Source organism: Mustela putorius, unplaced genomic scaffold (genome assembly GCF_011764305.1).
Source record: "Mustela putorius furo isolate JIRA1106 unplaced genomic scaffold, ASM1176430v1.1 tig00003859_pilon_pilon_pilon, whole genome shotgun sequence".
Taxonomy (NCBI): domain Eukaryota; kingdom Metazoa; phylum Chordata; class Mammalia; order Carnivora; family Mustelidae; genus Mustela; species Mustela putorius.
Genome location: NW_025422011.1, coordinates 11,642,149 through 11,668,013, shown reverse-complemented (window position 1 = coordinate 11,668,013; position 25,865 = coordinate 11,642,149). Strand labels below are relative to the sequence as shown.

At 44.8% G+C, this 25,865-nt stretch overlaps 1 protein-coding gene and 1 long non-coding RNA gene across 2 annotated transcripts in view; one reads left to right on the top strand and one right to left on the bottom strand.

Annotated features, from left to right (window-relative positions):
• Positions 1-2,535, bottom strand: part of FBXO3 (F-box protein 3) — a 32,186-nt gene extending 29,651 nt beyond the window's left edge. Inside the window, exon 1 of the mRNA XM_004755958.3 lies at positions 2,383-2,535. Coding sequence (XP_004756015.1) covers positions 2,383-2,486 — 104 coding nt within the window. The 5' untranslated portion in view covers positions 2,487-2,535. The remainder of the gene's footprint in view (positions 1-2,382) is intronic.
• Positions 1,530-25,415, top strand: LOC106006142. The gene is made up of 6 exons (XR_001180042.2): positions 1,530-1,835; positions 12,610-12,772; positions 12,885-13,009; positions 23,033-23,174; positions 23,377-23,448; positions 25,266-25,415. It is a non-coding gene; the product is annotated as an uncharacterized LOC106006142 (long non-coding RNA).
• Positions 25,416-25,865: the final 450 nt, after the last annotated feature.

Below are 25,865 nucleotides of genomic sequence, written 5' to 3'. Positions count from 1 at the left end.
CGGAGCTCAGTGATGGGAAGGACACTTGGCAAAGGGGAGCAGCAGTACAATGCAGGAAAGAAGCTGCAGTCCACTGGAAACTTTTCTGTAGATAAAATTTGATGATGTTTGTCATGGTTAATTTTATGGGTCAACTTGCCTGGGTCAAGGGGATACCCATATAGAGGGTTAAACATTATTTCTGTGTGTGTCTGTGAGGGTGTTTTGGGAAAGGATCAGCATTTGAAATGGTGGACAATGTGGGTGGTCCTCATCCAATCCACTGAGGGCCTGAACAGAACAAAGAGGTTCCTATCCAAAGGATTTAAAATAAAATTGGATACCCCTCTTCCTGGCTCACAGGGTCCTGCATGATCTCATCAGTCTCTTCTCAAGGCACTCTGCCTGTGAGTCACTCCGTACTCTCCTGCAACAGCATTCTAGCACTGGTCCTGGCTATGCTGCTGTCCAATCAGCTTCTGAACACACTGTTCCCTCTGCCAGGACTGCTCTATGCCAACTTTCATAGATGGCAACTCCTTCCCATTTGAACTGATCATCCCTCTCTCTCATTCCTTTATAGAGCAATTGGTTTATTTCCTTCATGACAAACAGCATCTCTTGTAATTATGCACTTTGTTTTCCAACCTTGTCCACAAGATTGTAAGCTTCCTAAAAGGGGCCTTATCTGTCTTGTTCACTATTATATTCCCAACATTTAACCAGTTGGTACATAGCAGGCACTGAAAAAAATCTGTTGAATAAATGGTGAATACGAAGATAAACAAGCCAGTCTTTACTTTTAAGAAGTGTACCATCTATCTGGTATGGCAAATAAACTCTGAAGAGGAAGGAAGAAGAGAGAAGAATCAGGAGAAAGAAGAAATTCCATCTTGCCAGGGTGAAAAAGGCGGGCAAAGCATTACAGACAGGGTCAAGAACTGAAGCCACAGAACAACAAAAAAAACTAAGTGTGTGGTATGCTGGCAGAGGTCTGATTTGGCTAGAGTGGACTTTGCCAAATTGATAAGCTCCCAGAAGTTTAGGTTATAGTTTGTAAAAGAACAAGGAGCATCATAGGTTTTTAGGGGGACTGGCGGAGAGATGGGTCTTAGAAAAATCACCCTGGCAGCAATGTACATGTGTCTATGTGTGTGTTAGATTCCTAAAGGGCCATAGCAAGAAAATATTTCAGATGAAATGTCTGCTTTTGGAACAGGCCTTTCCAAAGAAAAGACAAATGTTATTTTTCTGCTTTATGTACAAGCCTGAGGAGAGAAAAATTAATTTGCTTGAAAGAAAAAAAAAGTTACAGGTACTACATAAATAGCAGATAGAAACTGGGGTTATCCCTCTATCACCACTTAGCTAGGCCAACCAACAAATACCAATAAATCTAATAAATCCAACAAATACCCCCAATAAATCTATTTCTAAAAGAATTTCTGATAACACAGGGCACAATCATCAAAGGGTTAAAATCCAAATGGTAATCCAAAAAACAAAAGGAAATGAATCTTGCCTACCGATCCTTAAGAGGGCGATTTTGCCTCCTCTGCAAATATACATGGTGGCACAAGAAAGAGCCATGCCACCAGCTGTCAAGGGTGTAAACAGCGCCATTTCTTCCAGCATACAGTGCCGAGAGCTGAAGGACTTGGGCATTTAAACACCCTTACCAGCAACCGGTGTTTATTTTTGGAACGGATGCTAGTAATGTGGGAAACCCAAAACGTACGGGAGAGAAGAGAGTCACCTGTATCGCACCACCGGAAATCACTACCAAAACACAAAATCCAACATGCAACCGTGAGGAGGAAGGCTGGCAGCAAAACAATGATCAAGCACTGATGTCCGTAAGTGAGCCTTGCTAGATATTATGGGGCCACCGAAGTCGCACCTGAGGGTCAGGGGGTCGCCGGGCTCCTCCTCTCGGGCGCCCCACCTGCCCGCTCTGGCACCCGACTCCGCAGGCCCCGGCCCAAGCGGAAAAGAGCGCTTGGCCCGGACAGAGGCTTTTCCAAAGCGTCCAGGTCTGGGCCAGAACCCGCGGAGACCAGCGGGACGGCGTGCGGTGGGCACCGGGGTCAGCGGGGCGGCATAGGGGAGCAGTGCCTCCCCACCTTACAACGGGGCCTCGCTGAGGCCTGGGAGAGACGATCCTCGTCGCTCCTCCGGCCCAGGCCCTGGACCCGAGGTAGACCTAAAGGCGGGGCCCTTTCCGCCCCCGTCTCGCCCAGGCCCCGGGGTGGCTCCGCAGGATCTGAGCGGCCCGGGCGTCACCTTCTGGCTGACTCGGGAGTCTGGGTCCTGTCGGTGAGCCTGGCCTCCGTCCCTCCTGCCTGTCTCCCCCCACCCCCACGCCCCGTGACCCCACCCCTGCCGTGCGCGTCGTCCCATTACTTGATTAGGTCCCGGTAGTCCAAGAAGGATAAGATGAGGAGGAGGGGATCGGTGGGCAGCGATTCTAGGGTCAGCGGCGCTGACTGGGTCTCCATGGCCGCCATCTTGCCTGGCCCGGTGCAGGCCTGGCCCCGCCCAGGCCCCGCCCAGACCCCGCCCCCCACCGCCACCGCCCGAGCCGCTCCCCGGCCGCTCGTACAGGTTTGTTATGTAACCGCCTGGACAGCCCCGCCCATGGGGCGGGCCTCCTGGGCGGCTCCCGGCAAGGTTCCGCCCCCGCCCCTCGGGCGCAACGCTGGTGCGGTCGGACCCCACTGCAGCTGGGAGCCGGGTTCCTCCACGCTCCGCAGGCTTATAGCTCCGCACTCTCTCCTCCCATTCTGATCCTTAAACTTGCCCAGCCCGTAACACTTTCGGTCTTTGTTCCCCGACGTTCTGCCTGGCTCTGTCTAGCCCCGTATGCGAAATTTTACACCCGGTATCCTCGAAGCCAGGCTCCGAATCTCATCCCAAATCCTCTCCGTCCTTGGTCCCCGGATCCTTCGTTCGCTTCTCTTCGTTTCCCCCCTCAGCCTCCCTCGCCCTGCTTGCTCCACTTACAAATTGAGGAAATGATGGTAGAGGGCATAATTTTAACCCCTTCCCTGAGTGACAGGTGGACAGGAACTGAATCTTAAGGTCAGACGCTTTCGATCTGGGGTTCACGGTGATTTTTCAGCCTATTCGGGCAATGCAAAGTGTATAGTAAATGCATTTTTACCCACAAGGTTTAATCTCCGAGGGTTTCAGTACCCTGGCTGTGTGATGAGCCGAACCTGCCCTTCGGTTTGAGGCGCGGTGATGGCCCATCCTTAGCTTTGCTGGTGCGTTAAGTTTCATGCATGCATCATGAGCTAAATTCACTTACCTGAAGCCATCTTTACCCTTGCTTTTCCAAAGGCCCTTTAGTACAAGGTACTTTGGTGAGCCCAGCACTGGACGTCACGTAGGTCATTTCCTTTAGAAGTGAAAATGCACTAGCTAACTATGCCTAAATTCTATGAGCCTGTGGACTCATCTCTAAAAGCCTTCCCTCCCCTTAAGTGGTTTATGGATGGCCACGAAGCATTATTTGTGTGAAGTACCTGGCTAGGTAATCAATATTAATCCCAAGCCTATGCATAAAACCATTACTAAGTTTTCCAAATGTTTCAGTACCCTGGCTGGAGCTTCCTCCCAACTATTTGGAAAAGTAGAAATAATTCCACCACCCACCCCAAAACACTCCATTTCCTCAGTTCACCATACCATTAATGCTTCATGATTTTGTCTATACTAACTCCTCTCCCCACCACACATGTACTAATATGTTTTGATCCTGAAAATCTTGCTTTCAGGGTGAGGTCTGGCCTCCCAGTGAAAGGGTTTTGGAATACAGGGGACATTTAATGGGGTGGAGTCCAAAGCCGAAAGCCAAAAAAGAATTCTTGTGACATCTTTGGTGCAAAATGGTGGTTTATTAAAGCCCATGGACAAAACCGGTGGCCAGAACGAGCTGCTGCACGGGGTTCACAGGGTGGCTGATTATATATTATGGGGTTGTGGGAGTTAAGGAAAAAGGAAGGTTTCAAAAGACTTTCATATGCTGAAGAGGACCTACAGGATACCAGAGGCCTTGCTCTTGGCACATTAAGGTTGTTTTCCCCTCTAGCAAGGCATTAACATTAAGAGAGTTGGGAACTTCCTAGAAGGGTGCCACACATGTCCCATCCCACCCTGGAATGGTGGGGGTAGGGGGTGTAGGGTGGCAGCTTGTGCTTGTCCTCATCCAGCCTTCTGCTCCCTCAGCATTCCACCCTGAACAGTTTTGACCCTTAAGTATTTCAGGGTTGAAGGTGGATGGTCTCATCTTCTGTTAACTTCTTCCTGCTGAATAGGGGTGTAGAGACTTCCCTGCCTATGGGTCAACATGGGTCAGTTGAGGACTTGATATACGGAGGAGTTGCTAAAGACAGAGGCAGCCAAGTCCAGGGGAGACTGATGAAGTGGGTCTTCCTGAGTGGAAAGGACCATCTGTCTGAAGTTACGGGAGTGAAGAGTTCTCGACACCAGGTGGAGACACATAGGGGAGAAAACAGCAGAACGTGGTTAATTTAACAAAAAGCTCAAGAAAGAGTCCTTTGATGATTGACAAAAAATCCTTTTCTAGTTCAGGAGTTTAATCATTAAAGGGGAGAGACGGGGACTATTTCCAGGGCCAATTTGAGGGGTACCTGGGTGGCTCAGCATTAAGCATCTGCTTTGGCTCAGGTCATGATCCCAGGATAGGGGTGGAGCCCCACATCCGGCTCCTTGCTTGGCTGGAAGACTGCTTCTCCGTCTTCAACTCTCCTCCAGCTTGTGTTCCCTCACTCACTCTGTCTCTGATAAATAACGAATAAAATCTTTTTTTTAAAGATTGTACTAATTTATTTGACAGAGATCAGAGAGGCAGGCAGAGAGAGAGGGGAAGCAGCTCCCAGCTGAGCCGAGAGCCTGATGTGGGGCTAGATCTCAGGACCCTGAGATCATGACCTGAGCCAAAGGCAGAGGCTTAACCCACTAGCCACCCAGGCGCCCCATGAATAAAATCTTTAAAAAAAAAATAAAATGCTAGGCGCCTGGGTGGCTCAGTGGGTTAAGCCTCTGCCTTCGGCTCAGGTCATGATCCCGGACTTCCAGGATCGAGTCCCAAATCAGGCTCCCAGCTCCATGGGGAGTCTGCTTCTCCCTCTGACCTTCTCCTCTCTCATGCTCTCTCTCACTCATTCTTTCTCAAATAAATAAATAAAATCTTTTAAAAATAAATAAGTAAATTTTTTTAAAAAGCGCCAATTCGAGTAATGTCAGAAGCCCAGAAGTATTTTGTGATGATCTGGAACATATACGTAGTATTTTGTTTCTGTGATAGCTCAACTTCCACCTTGTGTTATAGGCATTAGATTAAAACATCTAATGCCATTCTATTTCATACAGCTACTTCACACTCTTGTGTTTAATTATTTAATAGAGAAATGCTCTTTCTGGTGTCACTTAGGACATTGACCTAAGTGTACTTAAGAGCTTCCATGGGCCAAACACCCTCCAGTCCCCAAGAGGGAATGAAAATGGATGTTAGTTGGTCATACCAATGAGACATAGAATGTGTTCATCATTTAAATTTGGAAGGGGCTGGGTTGGTAATGGTTTTACTAATGCGTCTGTGTACTCTGGCAGAACCCAGAGCACAGTGGCCTATCCAGCCTGGGGGAAAGCCATGGCCACAAGTTAGTCACTTAGCCACTGGGTCTCAGCCAAGAGCCAGTCATGTGATACGGGGCCTTTCAGTGTAGTCAGGATTTCAATGGCCATTTTGGAGAGCCATTCTTCACATGTGTAATAATTTCAGAACCATATCTGACTGGGGAGTTACAGCTTGGTAATAATCTCCTTTTCTTTAAATTGCTTCATGGACATGTTAAGACTGGAAAAGCATATTTGGAGTCAGTATAAAGATTAATTTTTAAGGCTTTGGTGAATTGTAAAGCACAAGTGAGCACCACAGCATACCCAGCTTTTCTTATTCCTTTTTCCATGAAACTTAAAACTAGGCTTGCCATCAGTAAACCAACTGTCATCTGTATTTTCAATAGGGGCATCTTTAATCTGGTCAACTAGCATAAACAAGATCCGTAACCTCTGAACAGTTATGCTCTATAGAAGCTATGACGGTTAGGTCCAGAGGTAAGGGTAGCTGGGTTTAAAGTCTGACAGGTTTCAAGTATTATTTCAGGTATATCTTATAAGGATAACCTGGCGTTCCATAAGATTGCCTCCTGTCATCTACTGGTGGCCTTTGGTCTCTAGGGCATTCTGGACCTGATGTGAAGTCATTAGAGTCAGGACTGTCCCATAGTTTTGAGGCTCCTTTTACCAGGAGCACTGTTATATGCTTAGCTAAAGCTTTGTTTGCAATCATATCTCAATAGAGGGGGGACTTCTAGAATAAGGGATGAAACCATTAAGGGATGAAACCATTAAGAAGCCCTTTTTGTTTGAGGTCCAGCCTCCAGCCTTAACAAATATCCTAATTACAAAGCATCACTGGCAAGTGGGAAAAAACTCATCAGGAGGCAAGGGGGTTCGCAAGTGCATCATCCAATCCAGTCATGAAGAAGTGGGGTCACCCGTTTTCTCCACAAGTCCATAGTTAACCCTATGAGTGGGGTATGCTTCTAGCTTTTAGAGAATGATATCATTATCCCAGCCATGTAGAACTGGTCAAGGGGATAGCAAGTTATACAATTGTTGGGCAATCAATCCCATTTTCCAGTTGTTTGGATAATCATGCCTATGGGGGGGGGGGTCCTGTTATTAGCCCCACAGAGTTAACAAGCAATTTGTTTGAAAAACAAGTCCAGTTTTAACAAACTTGGCCTATTTCCATAAGCTCAGCAAGAATAATGATAGATCATGTTGATCTTTTAGAATCTGCTTTGCTGAACTTTTTATAAGGAATCTCTAGGCTGAACTTTTAGTAGCTTCTCCAAGCCAGAAGCCGAGCCAAGTACTTGCCATCAGACACGCCTGCAGCACCTGTAGATTTGGGTGAATTCGTCTTCCAGAGGTTCCTGCACCTGCCAGCAAGTGACATTCTTTACTCACCTGGTGAGGTTGCTGGGAACTATAAGCAAGATATTAAGCCAACAGTTCCAAGTGGCTTTCAGGCTCCAGGTTTCATAAAACCAACCTCAATTCCTTGAAGTTTTTTGGTCATATCGGAGTCTATATATGTCTCTCAAAAATATGACGTTCCAGTCAAAGCCTTGGTAAAATAACCAATGTTTCCAATGGTGTCTTATTACAAGAACAGATTCTCATTGAACCTATGAAGCAAATAACTAACTAGGATCATCATGGAAGAAAAAATACTTACTGAGACCCTCTGAATTTGAGGGTTCAGGTAGAGAGAAAAGTTAAATGCTTTAATTTGCTTACAAAAGATTTTTTTTTTAAAGATTTTTATTTATTTATTTGAGAGAGAAACAGTGAGAGAGAGCATGAGCAAGGAAAAGGTCAGAGAGCGAAGCAGACTCCCCATGGAGCCGGGAGCCCAATGCGGGACTCGATCCCGGAACTCCGGGATCATGACCAGAGCCAAAGGCAGTTGTCCAACCAACTGAGCCACTCAGGCGTCCCAACAAATGATTATTTTATCATGTTTCTGTAAGTCATAGACATCTTACGTTTTCCTCAATCTGGAAGAGTAAACATTAGCGAACCAGCAATGTTTTTGAAACAAGGATCACAAAACTGTAATTCGTCTTTTTAGTTCATTTAGTCCTACGTTACTAGTTCTTGTTCCATTGGAAAGCAGCTTTAGTTAGTTCTGGAAATTCTTACCCATTTCAGTTTTGGGATTTTGAAGATATTGAACACCTGTATTTGTCCTAAGAGTCCCTTTTATGAGCTTCATTTAAGATGAATCTCATTTTCCAAGAATTAGGACAATTATAAACAACAGAAACTCAGCATGGATATGGTTCAAGATCTGATGAGAGTTTATAAAGGAGCGGACAAGGAAAGATTATTTCTGTGACACATAACACTTCAACAGCCAAAATATCCAGTAATTATGACCTTGTATTAACTCATTACAACTTTAGGAATTGCACATTAACTTTAGAATAGTTACAGCATTTACCCAAATATAACCTAAGGCTTACTTGTTTAACAGTACTTCTGGAGTAACTTAGCATACCAAAGACAAAAGCCTGAAGAGTTAAAGAGAGGGGCACCTGGGTGGTTTAGTGGGTTAAGCCTCTGCCCCTGGCTCAGGTCATGATCTCAGGGTCCTAGGATCGAGCCCCACATCGGGCTCTCTGCTTAAGGGGGAGCCTGCTCCCCCCTCTCTGCCTACATGTGATCTGTCAAATAAATAAAATCTTTAAAAAAAAAAGAGTTAAAGAGAATTCATTTACAACTTAAATCTTGGGAAGTTTGTCAAAACCTTAGAAAGTTAAAGCACATGCTTGCATAGTATTGCAGATTACAAAAAAATTGTATTTAACCAAGGTGACAATAAGATATTTGAAAAGCTAATATGTAAGGGTTCTGTAGTTGTTAGCAAAACCTACCTCCTTTAATACTGTAAGTTTTAAGCAAGTAATGGAAGACAGGATAAAAGGCAGATCATAGAAACTGGTTTTCTGGGCAGACAAAAAAAGGGAAAAAAATCTTTGTTTACCATTTTCTTATCCAGAACATTTAACAATTCAAGAAAACTTTGTCTTTAGAACAGAGAATTTCAATCTTATACCACCGAACCTTTAAAATCCATTTGTTTCAATCTTAGCCAGGCCTGACCACACCTAAAAATTCCTTTCCAAAGATTGCCCTTCACAAATCCTCCATTACAACTTTCCTTTGCATTGTTTGTCCTATGCTGTCTTTCCAAACAACCTTCTTACCTTAGGACAAAATTACCTTTTACATTCAAAAATGCATTCCCATTCCTTGTATCTTTCTTACATTATCTCCTACTCTTCTGCATACCGACTTGCTTCCCTTATATCTATCAGTTTTAATTACATCTAGAATTTTGCTTTTTTTTTGAGACCTTAGTCTCCAGTGAAGACTTCGTAACCAGTTGTGAACTGTTACACCAGAATTCTTCAGGCGGCAAATATGGGAAATCAGTTAAGCACAAAGCATGTTTGCCAAAAGATTTTAACATCCTAGTTCTTTGCAATACGAGATCAAAAATGCACAAACCTTTGTTCAGTAATCAATGATTTAGTATTGTATCCTATTTGGAAAAGGCCTAGATTTCCAATGAGTTTAATTCCATTTACCATCCAAGGAAAACTTTCAAGTTTCAGGTTACTAAAGACCTTGAAAGCTATTTTAACAATTACCCATGAAAACCTTGAGACAATAGAACATTTCAGTCAGTCACGCTAACAAATTGCAATGGAGATAACACGAGTTTGACCTTCAGTATACCTCAACAGAGTAAGAAGTTTCATGTTTAGTGCAGCTAACTTGAAAGACACGTGTATCTTAAACCAACGCACAACTTGGTTTGAATTCTGAATTATGTTCCACCTGGATCCTCCCCTTCCCCATTGTCAATTTTTACCCTGAGACCCCCTGGTGGGGAGATCTGGAGTGGGCGGTGTTAGGTCCAGGGGTTGCACTTCTTGCTCCTTGACAGGGAAGAGAGGAGGGGGCAGGGTGCCTGAGACAGCAAGGGTGGTACAGAAGCCAGTCACAGAGGCCGCACCCAAGATGGTACTGGAATGAGAGAGAGGGGATGGGGAGACAGAAGAGAAAAAGTGCTGCCAGCGGGCAGAAAAGAGTTCCTGATTCAGTTTCCCATCAGCTCCAACGGAGCTGTTTTCCCGCCAACAAGGCAGAGAAGATAGGCAGTCCACGTCCAGTTGAGGGAAGACAGAATTTCCCCCCAAACAAAGGGAGTTTCAGCAGCTGTTTGGGAATATTCCTTAGAGTCACATCCCAAGGTATGCAAACCACAGTTGGCTCTAATTACAGCTGTTAACCCCGGGAAATGAGTGAAGGAGAAGCCCCCACATCTATTCAGAGGAACAATGAGAGAGTGAGTCAGAGTCCCCTTTGCTAGGAATGGCCTTCCTCTGGCAACCTGGGTTTGATCGGAGGCCTATTTAGAGAATTAACATCTCATGTCACTAGAGTTTACTAACAAATCAGCACTTTCCTAAATTTTGCAATCCGAATTGTTTCCAATGGGTTAAAAGGTATCCCAAGGATGAGAATCCCTGGGGACTGAAAAAGCCCCCATCCCATGCTAGAAAGGGTCCATTACTGAAGAAAATTCCCTGACTCCCGAGTGGTGTCCCATGCACAGGGGAAGTCAGAGGTTTCTGATGTCAAAGCGATCCAAGGTATCCCTTAAATTGTGATGATCGATGCTGCTGTTAAAGGCCCCTGTAGGAGGGAGGCCTGCCCTCCCCTCACTTCCCCACTGCACTCTAGACTACGATGGGTTCCAGTGAATGGACCAAAATACTTGGCCTTGAAGAACCCACCATTTTAAGCCATGGAAAACACTAGAAAAGTTTTACAAGGGGAACTTACCCTATTTTGTAACTTGAGTTGTCAGTAGAAGTCATTGACAGGAAACAGTAAAGATGGAAATCCATCATGAGCTAAGCAACACTCCAACACACATGGTCCTTAACAGCCAACTTCCCTAGGAAAAGGTTCCTGGTTGCGTTTTAATTCCATGAGGTACTGGTTTCCCCTGGTTCCCAGTGGAGGTCCCGAGGCTGGAAGTGGCTAGATCAGGATGTGAAGGGGCTCACATTAGATCAATCAAGAGGAAACCTCACCTGGGAGTCTTAAGATAGGCAGCTATGGCAGCCACTTAGATGGCCGTCCCAAGCCCAAGACAGACGACTTTGGGTAAGGACAGCAGTAAAGAGAGGGCATCAAGTTTCTGGGTCTGATTACCATTCTGGTCAGGGTACTAACTTCTAGCCAAAAGGCAGACTTTCTCCTCCACCATCGAGTAAACATGGGCTAGACGGAAGTGCTCACCTATTTTGGCACCGAAGCTCAAGAGTCTGGATGTAAAGACTCAAAGCCCCATGATCGGGCGCCATACGATGGGGTTTGCTATGTAGGTGAGATTCAGTGGTGTGAGGTCTGGAGCCTGTCAAAGGATTCTTAAGACACTGTGGGTACAGAATGGTAGTTTAGTGAAGCATGATGTATAAAAGACAGGTCAGGATCCACGGGCCACTACGGTTGTGAGGGGTGGCTGCTTATATACTATGGGGTTGGAGGAGGCGGAGAAAAAAGGAGGACCTACAGGATACTGGAGGCCTTGGCATTGGCAAGTGAAGGTTGTTTTTCCCCTCTAGCAAGGCATTACCATTAAGAAGGTTGGGAGATTCCTGGAAGACTGGCACACCTGGGGGTGGGGGGGAGTGCTCTGTCCTCAACATGCCTTCTGCTCCCTCAACACTAGGGCTCCAAATTCCAAAAGATAGCAAACAACTTTGTTGGGAGATCGCCTCTCACCTGCAAGCCAACCACTCCCTTTACCTATCCCTCACACACCAAGCCAGTATTTCCCCCGCCCTAAGTCACCCGAGGTCCAGGTACCAGGCAGCTAGAGACGGAGACCCTTAGAGCCCAAACAAAGCCCACCATGTATTGTTCAAAGTAGGCAGTCCTAAGCGCTCTTCTCTGCCCTCCCCTACCTTCCCACTGGAAACCCTAATAAAGTCCCTAGGATTTAGGAAAGAACATTAGGGTTTGAAGCCAATGGCCAAGAAAAGAATTCTTGAGATGTGTTTGGTGCAAAGAGGTGGTTTTATTAAAGCACGAGGACAGGACCTGTGGGCAGAAAAATGCACTGGGGTCATGAGGAGTGGCCCATTCATACTTCCAAGTTGGGAAGGGGTTAGAGATAGCATAAGTCTCTAAGGAATTTTGGAAGCAAGATTTCCAGGACCTTGAGGGGGCTAGCTGTGGTTGGGAAAAGGTCATTTATTACCAACTAATGAAACCTGAGTCATGAGTCTCTTCAGAGGTATATCAGGGGGCCAGATGTTTGGGGGATGATTGCCAACATGTATCTTGGAGGGTTTAGAGATATAGGAAATTTCTGAAGGAATTTTTACATGTTAAAGTAGACTTATAGGATGGGTGGTGCGGGGGTGGTCAGGCCAGGATTGTCTTTTGCCCTTAGCAAAAAGTGTCAACATAAAGGCAGTTGAGTCCCTAGAGGAATGTCCCTCTGCCTGTTTTAAGGACTTGTCAATGGGCTGTAGGTAAAAAGAAAATGTGGTAATTCTGTCTTTATTTCCCACATCGCCTTGCCTAAACTTTACCCTCGCTCCTTCTTCGGCTCCTAAGAAAGCCTGATGCTTCCACTGTGGCCCTGCATGATGGAGAGGACCCCCTTCTCTAAGGAAATGTAGTAAAAATCTTTTTTCAATGGCATTGGCCTCTCCTCACTCACCTCCGTAAGTTCAAATCCCACCAATAGGAACGAGACACTCACCTAGGAAAAACTGTAAAAACTGGAACAAAACAATCTCTGCTCCCATCTCTGTAATTCCAAGCTATGTATGCACACATTTAGAGCATTTATCGAGTTGGATTCGGGTCAGATGATCCCTGTTTGTCTCTCTCACCAGAATGTTACGCACTCAGTCTTTTTTCTCCTTGTAACTCCAGGGCCCAGCGCAGCATTCAGCAAGTAGAGAGTTTAAATGCCGGTTGAGTGAATGAAGACAGAATGATCATTTCAGTTTGCCAGGGAACCATACCCATTGTCTACAAGTAAATGCTTATAAAGGGGCTCGATGGTAATTCATGTTTGTCTTTATTTCTCCTTCAGGTAAGCTATTGAACTTCTTTCAAGTTCAAAAACTGGGGGGAGTTTTAAGTACACTGTATTCCCTTCTGCTGTCCTATTGTATTTTCCCTTTTTTCTTTTGGCCTTGCTCCAGTTATGACCTAGTGAGAAGACCACAAGTACGTTACCCTACTGCTGCGGCTGAGATAAAGGGAGACGAGAGAGGTACTCACCTGGGGCACATTTACAGGAGTACCACAAAAAACCTCAATCATCAAGGTAAGTAATATTTGAATGCAGTATTTTTTTAAACCAAAATTAATGCAAAAATCCACAATGAACCAGACACCAAAACACTAAATAAAAACAGGATTCCACAGAGCTATTGAACAGCTCTACTGGAACCTAATGCTGCGGGAGAGCTAGATTCTTGTCTCACCGAATCAAAGAAGGAAATCTCTGGGACAAATGAGAGTGAGTAAAACGATAGAAGTCACAGCAAACACTCTCAAGATTAAGAGAGGTCTAGATGATGGGCTTCAGGGTTGGTCTTTTATAGAAAACAAACCAGGGCACTTCAATCCTTTTAATGTCTCTATTGATATCACCACTGAGCAAGGACTAGTGATAACACCTTCAATGGCTTACTTCCTTTTTAGGTCTGGTTATTCTTTTTTGGTCGCGGGGTGGGGGGGGGGGTTCTCACAAAAAAGACACCACCCCACCCACCCAGGGTAGGGTAGTCGGGTTTGTTCCCTTAACTCTGGTTTCCCACACCTTTGCCTCTTTGGGATTTCTGGAAACCTGATCACAAAGCCCCCACCTATCTTTCCCTACCTATTCCCTCCTGTCCCTTACTCACTAAGGGTAAAGGAAACAATGTATATCGAAATGCATGTTTTTATGTCTTTTTTTTTTAAGATTTATTTATTTATTTGACAGACAGAGATCACTAGTAGGCAGAGAGGAGACAGAGAGAGGAGGAAGCAGGCTCCCTGCTGAGCAGAGAGCCCGATGTTTTTATGTCTTTTTAAAGGTTATTTTTTTCACTAAAGGCAGAAGGGGTGTTCAGGTGGAGGACATGCTTCTCCCAGGTAGTGGGGTCCAGAACTCCCTGCTATCCTCTCTAGCCCTTCTTTCCCAGGCTGCCGTTTTGGTTGCTACTCTTTACATGGAACAGAAGGATCTCCCTGAAATGGTATTTGCTTGCTATTAATATGCCTGTGGTAGATCAGAAAGCACAAGGGGGGACACCTGGCTGGCTCAGTCAGTCGAGGATCTGTCTGACTCTTGGTTTCAGCTCAGGCTGATCTTGGGGTCCTGGTGTGAGCCCAGCATCCAGCTCAGAACTCAGTGAGAGTCCGCGTGTCCCTCTCTGCCCCTCCACCCTCCATTAAAATAAAGAAAGAAAGAAAGAAAATCTGACTTGAAAAAATAAAGAAAGCACAAGGTTCTGAAAGAAGAAGAAAAGAAAGAGCTTTCTCTACTCTCAGGACTAGATAACGTTTGAGAAATAAATACACTTAGATGTTTTCTTTAGGACCCCAGTGTCACTTGGGTCTATGGTGTAGCTTTTGGCACACCATGCCCGACTTACAGACAATCCCACTGTGGGTTTCAGGGGCTTCTAAGTTCCCATCCACTATTTTGGTAAATCCCTCTGACATTCATTCACATCTTATCCCCAGCGAAGGTCGGGCTCAGGCCTATAAAGGATTAAGCACAGAGTGCCTGCTGCTCCAACTTTGACACCCTTATTCTTTCAAAGGTGAGAGAGATGCAGCCCCTAACTGTTGGGCAGGGGAGAGACCGCAGGCCTCTGGAGGCTCATTTTCTCCCTCACAGTCAGGGTTTAGCGGCTAGCCTGTCAGCAGATGTGTGGGCTGAGAGGCAGGACGAGGTCACCAGATACTGAGTTCTAGAGGCTTCCACTGAATGGTGGCCTAGCTGTGCCCCGCCCCCCATATGTAAAACACCATAGTTTAGGGGCCCTTTCTATTGAGCACTTTCTGGGAGGTGTCCAGTCTTCTGCCCAGACTAGTGCACAGCTCAGCAGGGATTATGAGAGCCCTGAGCTGGCAGCAGGGATGGGGAGTGTGACGGTCTCTCCCCCTCCCCTTGCAGCCCCTCCCCCTGCAGCCCCTCCCCCAACCTTTGATATTTATACTTCATGGTAGTGGTGGTGTGTGTCCTGGGCCCCTAAAAGATAACCAGGAGAGTGTCACACTCCACTTCGTCTTGCTAAATGTTTTTGGAAATGGCCTGGTCCAACTGGGCCGCCCAGGGGCAAGAAACCTTCTTAGGTGATGGGGGGAGGGGGCGGTGCTGTCCAGCAGCAGGGCAGGCCTGGGAGAGGACAGACCGAACTCCGGCGTCAACACTCCCAGCTGTGGTGAGGCAACTTGGGCTTCTGGGAGCCCAGAAGATGAAGAGGCAGGAGGACCTGGTTGGAGCCCACCAGACCCCGACTGACCCAAACAAGTGTGCCCCCCAAAGAAAAACCTCGGTCCCAAAGCCTGCTGCTGATTGCTCAAAAGGAGGCCTGGCCTCTGCAGGACCCAGAAGAATTCAGGAGTATATGCTTATGCTTTCCGGCTGAAAGCAGGGAGAAGGATAAAATTACAGGGATATGTGGAAATTAGGAGTTGCCACTGCAGCTCAGAAAGGCAACCCAGCCTGATGGCTTGAAGCAAAATCCGGAATGGATTCCCGGCTCCAGTGCAAGCAAAAACACGGACAGACACCACCCCCCCAACCTCCCCCCCCACCCCCGCTAATGAGAAGTCTGGAATGGATGTAAGAGATTGATAGATTGATTTTTAAAGATTTTATTTATTTATTTGACACAGAGAGAGATCACAAGTAGGCAGAGAGGCAGGGAGGAGTAAGCAGAGAGCCCGATGGGGGGCTTGATCCCAGGACCCTGAGACCATGACCTGAGCCAAAGACAGAGGCATAACCCACTGAGGCACCCTGGCGCCCCCAAAGAGTACAACCTTTCAATTACAAAATGAATGTGTCTGAGAATCTAATGTATAACATGATAACTAGGGGCATCTGGTTGGCTCAGTCCATTAAGGGCCTGATTCTTGATTTCCGCTCAGGTCGTGGTCTTAGGATAGAAAGATCAAACCCTGAAAGCAATGTTGGGCTCTGCACTGGGTGTGGAGGTTGCTTAAGATTCCCTGTCCCTCAGCCCCTCTCCCCCTTGTGTGTGCAGGGTACACACACTCTCTCTCAAAAAAAAAAAAAAAAAAAAAAAGAAAGAAAGAAAGGAAAAAAACCTCATGCTCATAATTACTGTAGTTGATAATATTGTGCTGTATACTTAGAATTTACTGAGAGCAGAACTTAAGTGTTCTCAGCACCCCCCAAAAGATAAATATGTGAGGGAACAGATATGTTCATGAACTCGATTACAAGAATCCTTTTACAATGTATATGTATATCAAATCATCATGTTGTACCCTTTAAATATATTACAATTTTATTTGTCAGTTATACCTCAGTGAAGGTGAAAAAATAAAAAGCTAAAATGACATAATAAAAATAAAATACTAATGCAATTTAAAAAGATTATACTTATACTGTTGTAATTTATAAAAAAATTAATTTTTATCAAATTGTAAACTCTTTTCCTTCTTAGCAAGTATTCATCTACATTATCATTATTAATGATTGCATTTATGTTCCTTAATAGAAATACATCATATTTTAGGTAATCAGGGTCCTGTTGGGAAATATTTAGAAAATTTCCAATTTTTTATCCTAATAAACAGCATTGTGACAAATACCCACGTACATTCATTTTTGTGAATTGTTTCATTTACATTCATAGCATAAATTTTAAGTATGGGACTGCTGGGTCAAATTTGCAAACTTTTTCTAGTTTGTCCCCTATTTCTAAATGGCTCTGGAAATAGGCTACAGACAAAACATTGAGTTCTAGGTATAGAAGTAGTACAGACCACATTCTCTGACCCAAATACAGTAAAATCACAAGTGAATAATAATCTCAAAAGCCTCACCATTTTGACCTCAAAAAGCAAATAAATAAAAACATCCTCTAAAAACTTCTTCAGTCAAAGAAGAAATTAAAACTGGTATTATAGAATGGTCTGACAGTAATCCCAACCAGAATGGCTTACAATAAAATGTTTTTTTTTTTAACCAAAACTTTACCAAGAAGCAAATGTATAACCTTAAGTATTTTCTCTATTAAACCAGGAATACAAACAGACATACACGACATTCTGCTCAAGTTGACATTCTGCTCAAAAAAGAACAGATACACTTAGGGGAAGCCAGATCTAGAAAAATTAAGGGATAGGACGCCTGGGTGGCTCAGTCGGTTGGGCAGCTGCCTTCGGCTCAGGTCATGATCCCAGCGTCCTGGGATCGAGTCCCACATCGGGCTCCTTGCTCGGCGGGGAGCCTGCTTCTCCCTCTGACTCTGCCTTCCACTCTTGTCTGCCTGTGCTCGCTCTCGCTCGCTCTCTCTCTGACAAATAAATAAATAAAATCTTTAAAAAAAAAAAAAGAAAAATTAAGGGAAAGACATAATGGAAAGAGTGAGGGATAGAAATAGTGGAATTGATCGATAAGCTCCCTATCTTGCTCTCTGTGTATAAGTGTTTGTGCATTTGTGTGTGTGTGTGTATTCATGTGTGTTCAAAGGAGCAGGGGCCACATGGAAACGTCCCACATTTTGCTGACAGGTTTAGGAGGCAAAGCAAATTCAACCCAACTGACACTCACAGCAGGATTAACTGGGATAATGTCAGTGTCCGTAGAGAGCCATGAAAGCACAAAAGTGGACGTGACTAACGGTGGGCAGTCAATGAAGGAAAGCATCTTATAGAATGTGACAGCTGAACCGACAATCGTGGGCTGGGTAGGATTTTGCCAAGTAAAATGCCTATAGAGAGAAAGTGAGGACTAGGTGTAGGGGCTTGTTTTCAAGGCTCTAGAATTTTTTCTATGCCTCATCAGTTCCTGACATCTATGGGACGATTAACTCTGCAGCCTTATCATTTTTAATTGTGTGCTTTCTTTTAGAGCTGGTATTCTTTTGATTCAGGTAGCCTATTTTTAGATCCTGCTTTATGTTATTAATAATTACAGCAGAAAATGAACTTCATAGAAATTAAATGTCATTTTATTTCTTATCTTTAATTAGCTATGATGTGAGCATGCAAGATACATTCAAAATCTACTCTGTTGAGGGGCGCCTGGGTGGCTCAGTGGGTTAAAGCCTCTGCCTTCTGTTCAGGTCATGATCCCCGTGTCCTGGGATCAAGTCCCACATTGGGCTCTCTGCTCAGCAGGGAGCCTGCTTCTCTTCCTCTCTCTCTGCCTGCCTCTCTGTCTACTTGTGATCTCTGTCTGTCAAATAAACAAAATCTTAAAAAATAAATAAAATAAAATCTGTCAAATAAATAAAATAAATCTACTCTACTGAAAGGATATGTTGCATGGATCTAAGTGTATTAAAGGAAAGGAGAATCTGTAAGACCGTATGGAAATGTTTTTATTAATTTTCAATTTTTAGGGATGCCTGAGTGGCTCAGTCAGTAAGTGTCTGCCTTTGGCTCAGCTCATGATCCCAGGGTCCAGGGATCGGGTTCTGCATCAAGTCCCACTTTGGGAAATATTGCTGGATAGTCACATGCAAAAAAAAAAAAAAAATTAAGGTGGATCTTTACTTCACAAGACATAGAAAAATTAACTTTAAAAAATTAATTCAAAATGGGTCAATGACTTAAATATTAGAATTAAAACCATAAACCTTTCAGAAGAAAGTGTACAGGTAAATCTTCATGACCTTGGCAATGGATTCTCAGATATGACACCAAACTTATGAGCAACAAAAGAAAACATACAGGGGTGCCCGGGTGGCTCAGTTGTTAAGTGTCTGCTTAAGGTTCAGGTCATGATCCCGGTGCCCTGGGACGGAGCCTGGTCTCCCTTGCCCAATCCCCCTATTTGTGTTTCCTCTCTCGCTGTGTCTCTCTCTTTCAAAAAAATAAATAAAATCTTAAAAAAAGAAAATAGAGATAAATTGTACTTCATCAAAACTATAAACTTTTGTGTTTTAATGGATTCTATACAGAAAGTAAAGAGACAACCCATACAATGGGAGAAAATATTTGCGAACTATATTATGTATGTATGTTTGAATGTATCTATCTACATCTCAATTACTCAATAATAAAAAGACAACCCAACTAAAAACTGAGTAAAATACGTAAATAGACATTTCTCCAAAGGATATACTTAAGTGGCCAGTAAGCCCATGAAAAGATGTTTAACGTCATTAGACATTAGGAAAATGCAAATCAAAAGCAATATCATGGGGCACCTGCCTGGCCCAGTGGGTGGAGTGTGGGACTTTTGATCTTGGGGTTGTGAGTACAAGCCCCACGTTGAGTGTAGCGATTTCTTAAATAGAAAAAAAAAACCCTATAATATCACTTTCTATCCACAAGGACGGTTATAATAAAAAATATAATTACAAGTGTTGATGAAGCTGTGAAGAAATTGGAACCCCCCAAAACTGCTGGTGGGAATGTAAAATTGTTCAGTCAGGTTTTTTTTTATATAAAATACATCCTTTAGTCAAAACGAGTTTACATGTTGACACTTAAGGCTAAACTAGAATTAGAATAAATCTGTGCAAATTAGAACTGTATTAAGGACCAAGCAGATAATTACTGGTTCATATAATGTAATAGCAAGAATTCCTGCAAAATAGGAGATCCAACTCCCATGGTAAGATCTCTTAAACAGTTTGGCAGTTCCTCAAGAAGTTAAATACAGTTATCATCTTGGTATGAGCTAGTGATCCCACACCTAAGTATATACCCAAGACAGCTGAAAATAAACATCCACATGAAACTTACACATGAAGGCTCATAGCAGCATTATTCATGGTAGCCAAAAGATAGAAACAACCTAAATTTCCATCAATAAATAAATGGATAAATAAAATGTGGTATGTCCATACAATGGAATATTACTTGGCGAGAAAAAGCAAATGAAGGGAAAGAAAGAAAGAAAATAAAATGAAGGACTGTTCTACGAGGTGGATGAACCTTGAAAAACAGTATGTTAAGTGAAAGATGCCGCATCCTGGGGTGTCCAATACAGGCAAGTCCACAGAGGCAGAAGGCAGATTTGTGATGGCCCCAGCGGGAGTGGAGACTGATTGCTAACCGGTACCTGATTTCTTTGGGGGTGGAAAGTATTTTGGATTTAGGTTATAATTGCATAATCCTGTAATCATACTAAAAACCACCGAGCCGTGCACTTCAAAAATAAAGGGATTATTTTCTCGTGCAATTTTCTCAGCAAGCAGCTGGAGATCGTTGGGGAAGTTAACACGCAGCGCTCAATATAATGAAAACTGCCTACCTCTGTGTCATTCATTACATGCTATCTTCATCTCTGTCACAGCCCACAGTGACGGTTCAGCAGCTCTCCTTAACAGGGTCTACTGTCGTACCTAAGTCCCTGCGCTGGGTACCGTCACAGCCCCATCAGGCTAAGACCACCGGGGACAAACGAGTAGTTGGACAAAGTCAGGTTATTGGCCCATTATAATGAGAAAAACCACATAGAAGAGTTATTCTGGAGCCTCTCCAAACAGGGAAAAGTAGTGTTATTGTGGAGTTTGGGGGAAGAATGGAAATCTGGGTGAAATTTAAGTGAAACACTATTTCAGGTGCTTAAGGCAACACAGGGTGAGTGTCAAAGTGTCATTATCAGGTCTGGACCGTGAAATGGACACGGGATCCTATTTCCTTGGAAACCACTAAGTTAAGGTAAGTGTGGACGCTTGTGTCCAGACAACTTTATTGGAACTTCTGCACCTGGGTTGTTCCCCAAGTTTGCTTCTCTGTGTCAGACCCTCTTAATTCCTCCAGGCAAGACTGGGATATTTTACTTTTACTGGAATAATTTCAAACAGCAACGTTACTGGGAGTCTGATTTTAGAGAAGAAATTTTCTCTGTGACCAAGAACACAGTAGTCACTCTAAGAAGGGGGCCCAATGGTGCTTTGCAGGTGGCATGTGTCCTTCGGAGAAATCATGCTTACTGTGAACTCTGGGCTGTCTCTCTCTGTGTCTGTTTTCCCAGCCTGGTGACCTACCTCACCTCCTAAGGAGAAATGTCTCCCACCCGTAAGGTGGCTGATTTTTTCCTTCCTTATTATTGAGGGGGTGTTAAGGATTGATGCAAGGTTGTTTGTGCTCTTAGACCTCTGGAGGCAAGAAAGGCAACACTTTAAGGAGGGACCAATGCATTGGTTCGGTCCCTCTGCCTTTTTCAGTGGTTTTCAGGGCCCTGGTTCAGCAGGTCTGAGTTAGCTCTGCTGAAGGACAGGCTGGACCCCAGAGCTGCCTTGTTTCTAACAAGGCCATGTAGGGAACTCTGCTGTTACTGGATTCCAGAATGTTCCTTAGGGAGATACACATTACCACCAAGCTCCCACTACAGTGACCAGGCCAAGAAGGCACAGCCTAGACACATGCTTGGTCAGGAGCTGAGGGGTGTGGCGGGAGGAGGTCCTGCCTCCGCTCCTAGGGGTCCTGGGAACCGTATTCATAACTTGTGAGTGGCCCCAGTGAGCTGGGCACCCTTGTCCTCTTGCGTGACCTTTGTGACTACAAAGGCACACACCCATTTTGTCTCTAATTGTTAGAAGTGGTCTTTGCGAGCTGGGCCACCTTACGGGTGGGAGACATTTCTCCTTAGGAGGTGAGGTAGGTCTCAGGGAGGGCTTCAGACTAGATACCAGCGCCTCAGGTATCTGCAAACCCAGCGGTGGGTGAAGTGGCCTCATCGTGCAGGAATCCAGCTGCTTGGGGTCTGCTCTGAGGTTTGGGAGGGGAGTGGAAGTGTAGCAGGAACTCCACCAGTCCCTGACGCCCAGAAGCAAGGGTGTCATTTGGAAAAAGAGTAAATTGACTACAGAAGGGAAAACTCAGTAGCGAGACGCGTTGCCGGAGATAGCATGCCCTCTAAAAATATATTTGGTGAAACAAGAAATTGTTGGTAGACTCCAGAAATTGCCAGTTTTCAAGCTTACGTCTAAGGCGAACGCTGCTTTCCACAGGTTCCAAGAAATACTGTTCACCCATTTCTGCACCTTTCTTTTCTTCTCTCCCAAGGGAGAGAAGATCATGACCCTCTATCTTTCCCTGATGGGTGAACTGTCTACAGCTCGGACAATCACAGTAATGTTGATGACGGAGAGCATGAAACGAAGGCACTCGTGTGCCCATAGACTGCCTAGCTAATTGTAGGTCAATACTCAGTAAATACTCATTAAATCGTCATCGGTGGCAAGTCATTGCACAAGTATTTGCTGAGTGCTGGTGAATAACATGATTTTGTGAGATGCCTAATGAAGCTGTAAGGGGACATCATCCCCGCCCTTAATGTGTTTTTGTTTTCTGTCTTGTTGCTGTTCTTGCACCGTAAGGAGAGGCATCACGCTTCACCTGCGGGAGAGGGGTGGGTAGTAGACAGCCCCAGTGCTCCATCAGAAGCCCCGGACACTAGTTTTTGCTTTGTTAGGAACATGATGTTTTTATGATCTCGGATGAGTCACTTGAATGTCTCAGTATCATCTGAACAAATAAGATGGTCAAATTCGATTTTTATACCTTATTTATTTTTAAAGCTTTTGTTTATTTTTTGACAGAGAGAGAGAGAGAGCGCGCACACGAGTGAGCCCACGCACAGGCAAGGGGAGGGGCAGGCAGAGGGAGAGGGAGAAGCCAGCTTCCAGCTGAGCAGAGAGCCCAACAGTTCCTCGGGCAGGGCCCATCCCAGGACCCTGGGATCATGACCTGAGCAGAAGGCAGACACTCATCCAACTGAGCCACTCAGGCGCCCCTAGATTTTCATACGTTAAAGAGCTCTGCCAACTGTAGAGTGTGGTTGGGGCTGAGACGCAGTGAAATTGACTAGATATGCAAGGGTGGCCTTCCTGTTCTACTTAAGGTCTGTATTCTAGGATTGGTCTACAAAGTCTTGTTCACCTTCTTTAAGGGTGGTCAAATCTTCAGAAACCCAGCTTTTGAAACCTAAACTCATCTGAACTGTTTTTTTTTTTGTTGTTGTTATTGTTGTTCATTTTAAAGATTTTATTTTCTTAAGTAATCTCTATACCCAACGTGGGGCTCGAAACCACGACCCTGAGATCAAGAGTCACACGCTGTACCGACGGGGTCAGCCAGGCGCCCCTGGAAATGTTAATTGTAAGAAAGCTGAGTTATTTATTGCTTTTTCTAGGACAGGACACCATCAACACCAGCCAGAAAAAATTGCCATGGTTTCTTGCTGAGGAAGGCATCAGACCTTCAAAAGTAGCTGATTCCAGCCAGCCGCTGTCATCACACAAGAAGCTCTTGCGAACTGACCTGCCATGTAAGAAGTGAGTAATGTCTTGTCTTCCCTCCCCTCCACCTGTCGACCACGTCAGGGCTCACCCATCCTCATCCTCTACCTGGTTTTAAAGCTTCATGCAATGCGTTAGCCAGACAGATCAAGGTTGAAAGGGTTTTTGTTTGTTTGTTTTTTTGTTGTTTTTTGCTGTGACTGTTAAATTTTAATTGAAAGTTAATTGATTTTTCTAGGAATGAGCCTCTAAACGTGGCCACAGCTCAGTGATACTGACCCACCACCCACCGTCTCTTTGCTGAACCGAGGTAAACACAGAGCAGATAAGGCAAACTGAGAATCATCAGAGGAATAAGGCCAACGCAAATTTGCAAGCAGAATACATTTGCCAGTCATGAGAACTTGGAAAATTATCGCTAAGCCTTCTTAGCCTTTTCAAATTATGTAAGGTTGAATTTCTCAAAGAGTTGTGGGAGAAAGGCTTTCCAGACCCAGATCAGTGCGTCGCCGCTGTGATTCAGAGGATCCGGGAGTTCTGAGCAGCTTGGTAACCCCAAAGCTGAGAAGAGCAGTCCCTAAACTTTTATGTGTGTGTACTACTAGGGTAGCTTGTTGAAACACATATTCTAATTCTTTGGTCCAGGGTGAAATTGAGATTCTGCATTTCTCACAAGCTGTCAGGTGATGACAACGTGGCTGGTCTTGGGACCTTATTTTGAGTAGCATGGTTCTGATAGACTTACCCGACACGGGGAAGGCAAATGAGCACAAACCTTACCTGTGCGTTTGACCAGGAATGTCTATGGCCAGGCATAGGATTTTATGAAGCTAAGTGCTGCCTTTGACCTCTACTGTGAGTGCACCACAATTCAAGCGGTGGGGTAAACGCATGTATTTTTTTCTTAAAAACAAAGCTGAAAAGCCATGGGCACATGGGCAGCAAGAAGGATATTAGATCGAGTGTTTCTAGAAAAAAGGTGGAGATCAGTGATATGGCAAGGCATGAATTTTGTTGCTATGTCTAATGTATGGATAATGTTATTAATTTAGCCTAAGCGTCAATGATTTCTTTTTTTTTTTTTTTTAAAGATTTTATTTATTTATTTGACAGAGAGAAATCACAAGTAGGCAGAGAGGCAGGCAGAGAGAGAGAGAGAGAAGCAGGCTCCCCATCAAGCAGAGAGCCTGATGTGGGGCTCGATCCCAGGACCCTGAGATCATGACCCGAGCTAAAGGCAGAGGCTTAACCCACTGAACCACCCGGGCACTGCAATTTCCTTTTAATATAAATGAAACATAGCTCTGCTGACCCCATTGAAATGAATTTCTTCAACTTGACTTAATGATAGGAAAATTAGGGATGATAATGAGAAAAGGCAGTGCTTCTTTTCAGGATGGGGTCATTCATTCATTCATTCAACAATGACAATGTATTGAGACCCTTGTGATGGGCCAGGTGCCGTGGAGGGCGCGCTGTGCTGGGAGCTCAGTCTCTCCGTGAAAGTCTGACATTCACTGGGAACATATTGACCCCAAACAGCTCATATTAAAATGAATTAAAACTGTGATCCTGGAAGGAGAAATTAAGCATGCTCTGGGAACACTGAAACTGGGGCACACGACTTAATGGGTGTGTGAAAAAAGGCTTCCCTAAGAAGGTGATGTTTGAGTTGAGAGCTGAAGGTTTGCTTGGAATGATCTAGGTACAGGTGTTGGTGTTGGAAGGCACCACAGGAGGGAAGGAGGTTGGCGCATGTGTGAGGTTATCCATGTGTCAATACAGAGTCTTCCCCCATCTGGGGCTTGATGCAGGGAGGCATGGTGTAATTACTGCTGATGTGAAGACTCCCAGGACTTTCATATATATGCCTGGCCTGGGGTGGCCTCAGGTGGAACTCGAACCTTTCTCCTTCTCAGTCCCCCTGACACCCAGCCTGCGGACCCCGAGGGACATGGTTCACATTTAATGCAGATATGACTGTCTCCAGAACCAGTCTTTGGGGGCGCTATGTCGGACGGAAAAGGGGGGAGGGAAATCTCGGTGAGTCAGTGTATGCTTGGGTCATGGAGAAGCCAGGTCTTTTGCTCCTCTTTCCTCTTCTCAATGATATTTTTCCTGCCCCAGGTTCCAAAACAGATGCTGCGGAAATCGGCCTGTAGTGAGATATCTGGCCACCAGGAGGCAGCACGAGACCATAGCTTTCCCGGAAGATTAAGCAAGTTCCAATCAGCAAAGCAGGATCTCGGGGTTTCTAATAAAGTCTGCATATTAGAATCATCTGACGAACTTTCATAAAATCCCAGGGGCCTGGGCTCCATCTCAAGCCAGTTGCATCTTATATCCCTGGGAAAGGGGGCACAGACTTTCAGTTTCTCCAGTGATTCCAATCTGCGAAGAGAGTTGACAACGACTCATGGAGAACACTGAATCCTGAAAACTGTAAAGGCTTTTGGGAATCACCTAGTCTACCCTGATTGCCCCATTCCACAGCTGCAGGAACTGAGGCCAGAAACAATAGGCTTAGGAATTGCTGGAAAACATAACCCAGGATCCTGACATTCAGGCAGTTCTGATTCCTCTCAGGCCTGTGTGGTTCCCTGTTCAAGGAGCTCCTGTTGGTGGAAACCTTCAGAATCCATCTATAGAAACCAACAGGAGAGCAACCCCAACTGTCTGTGGGCTGAGGTTCAAGGCCTGTGTGCTCTTGGATACCAGGGGAGTGAG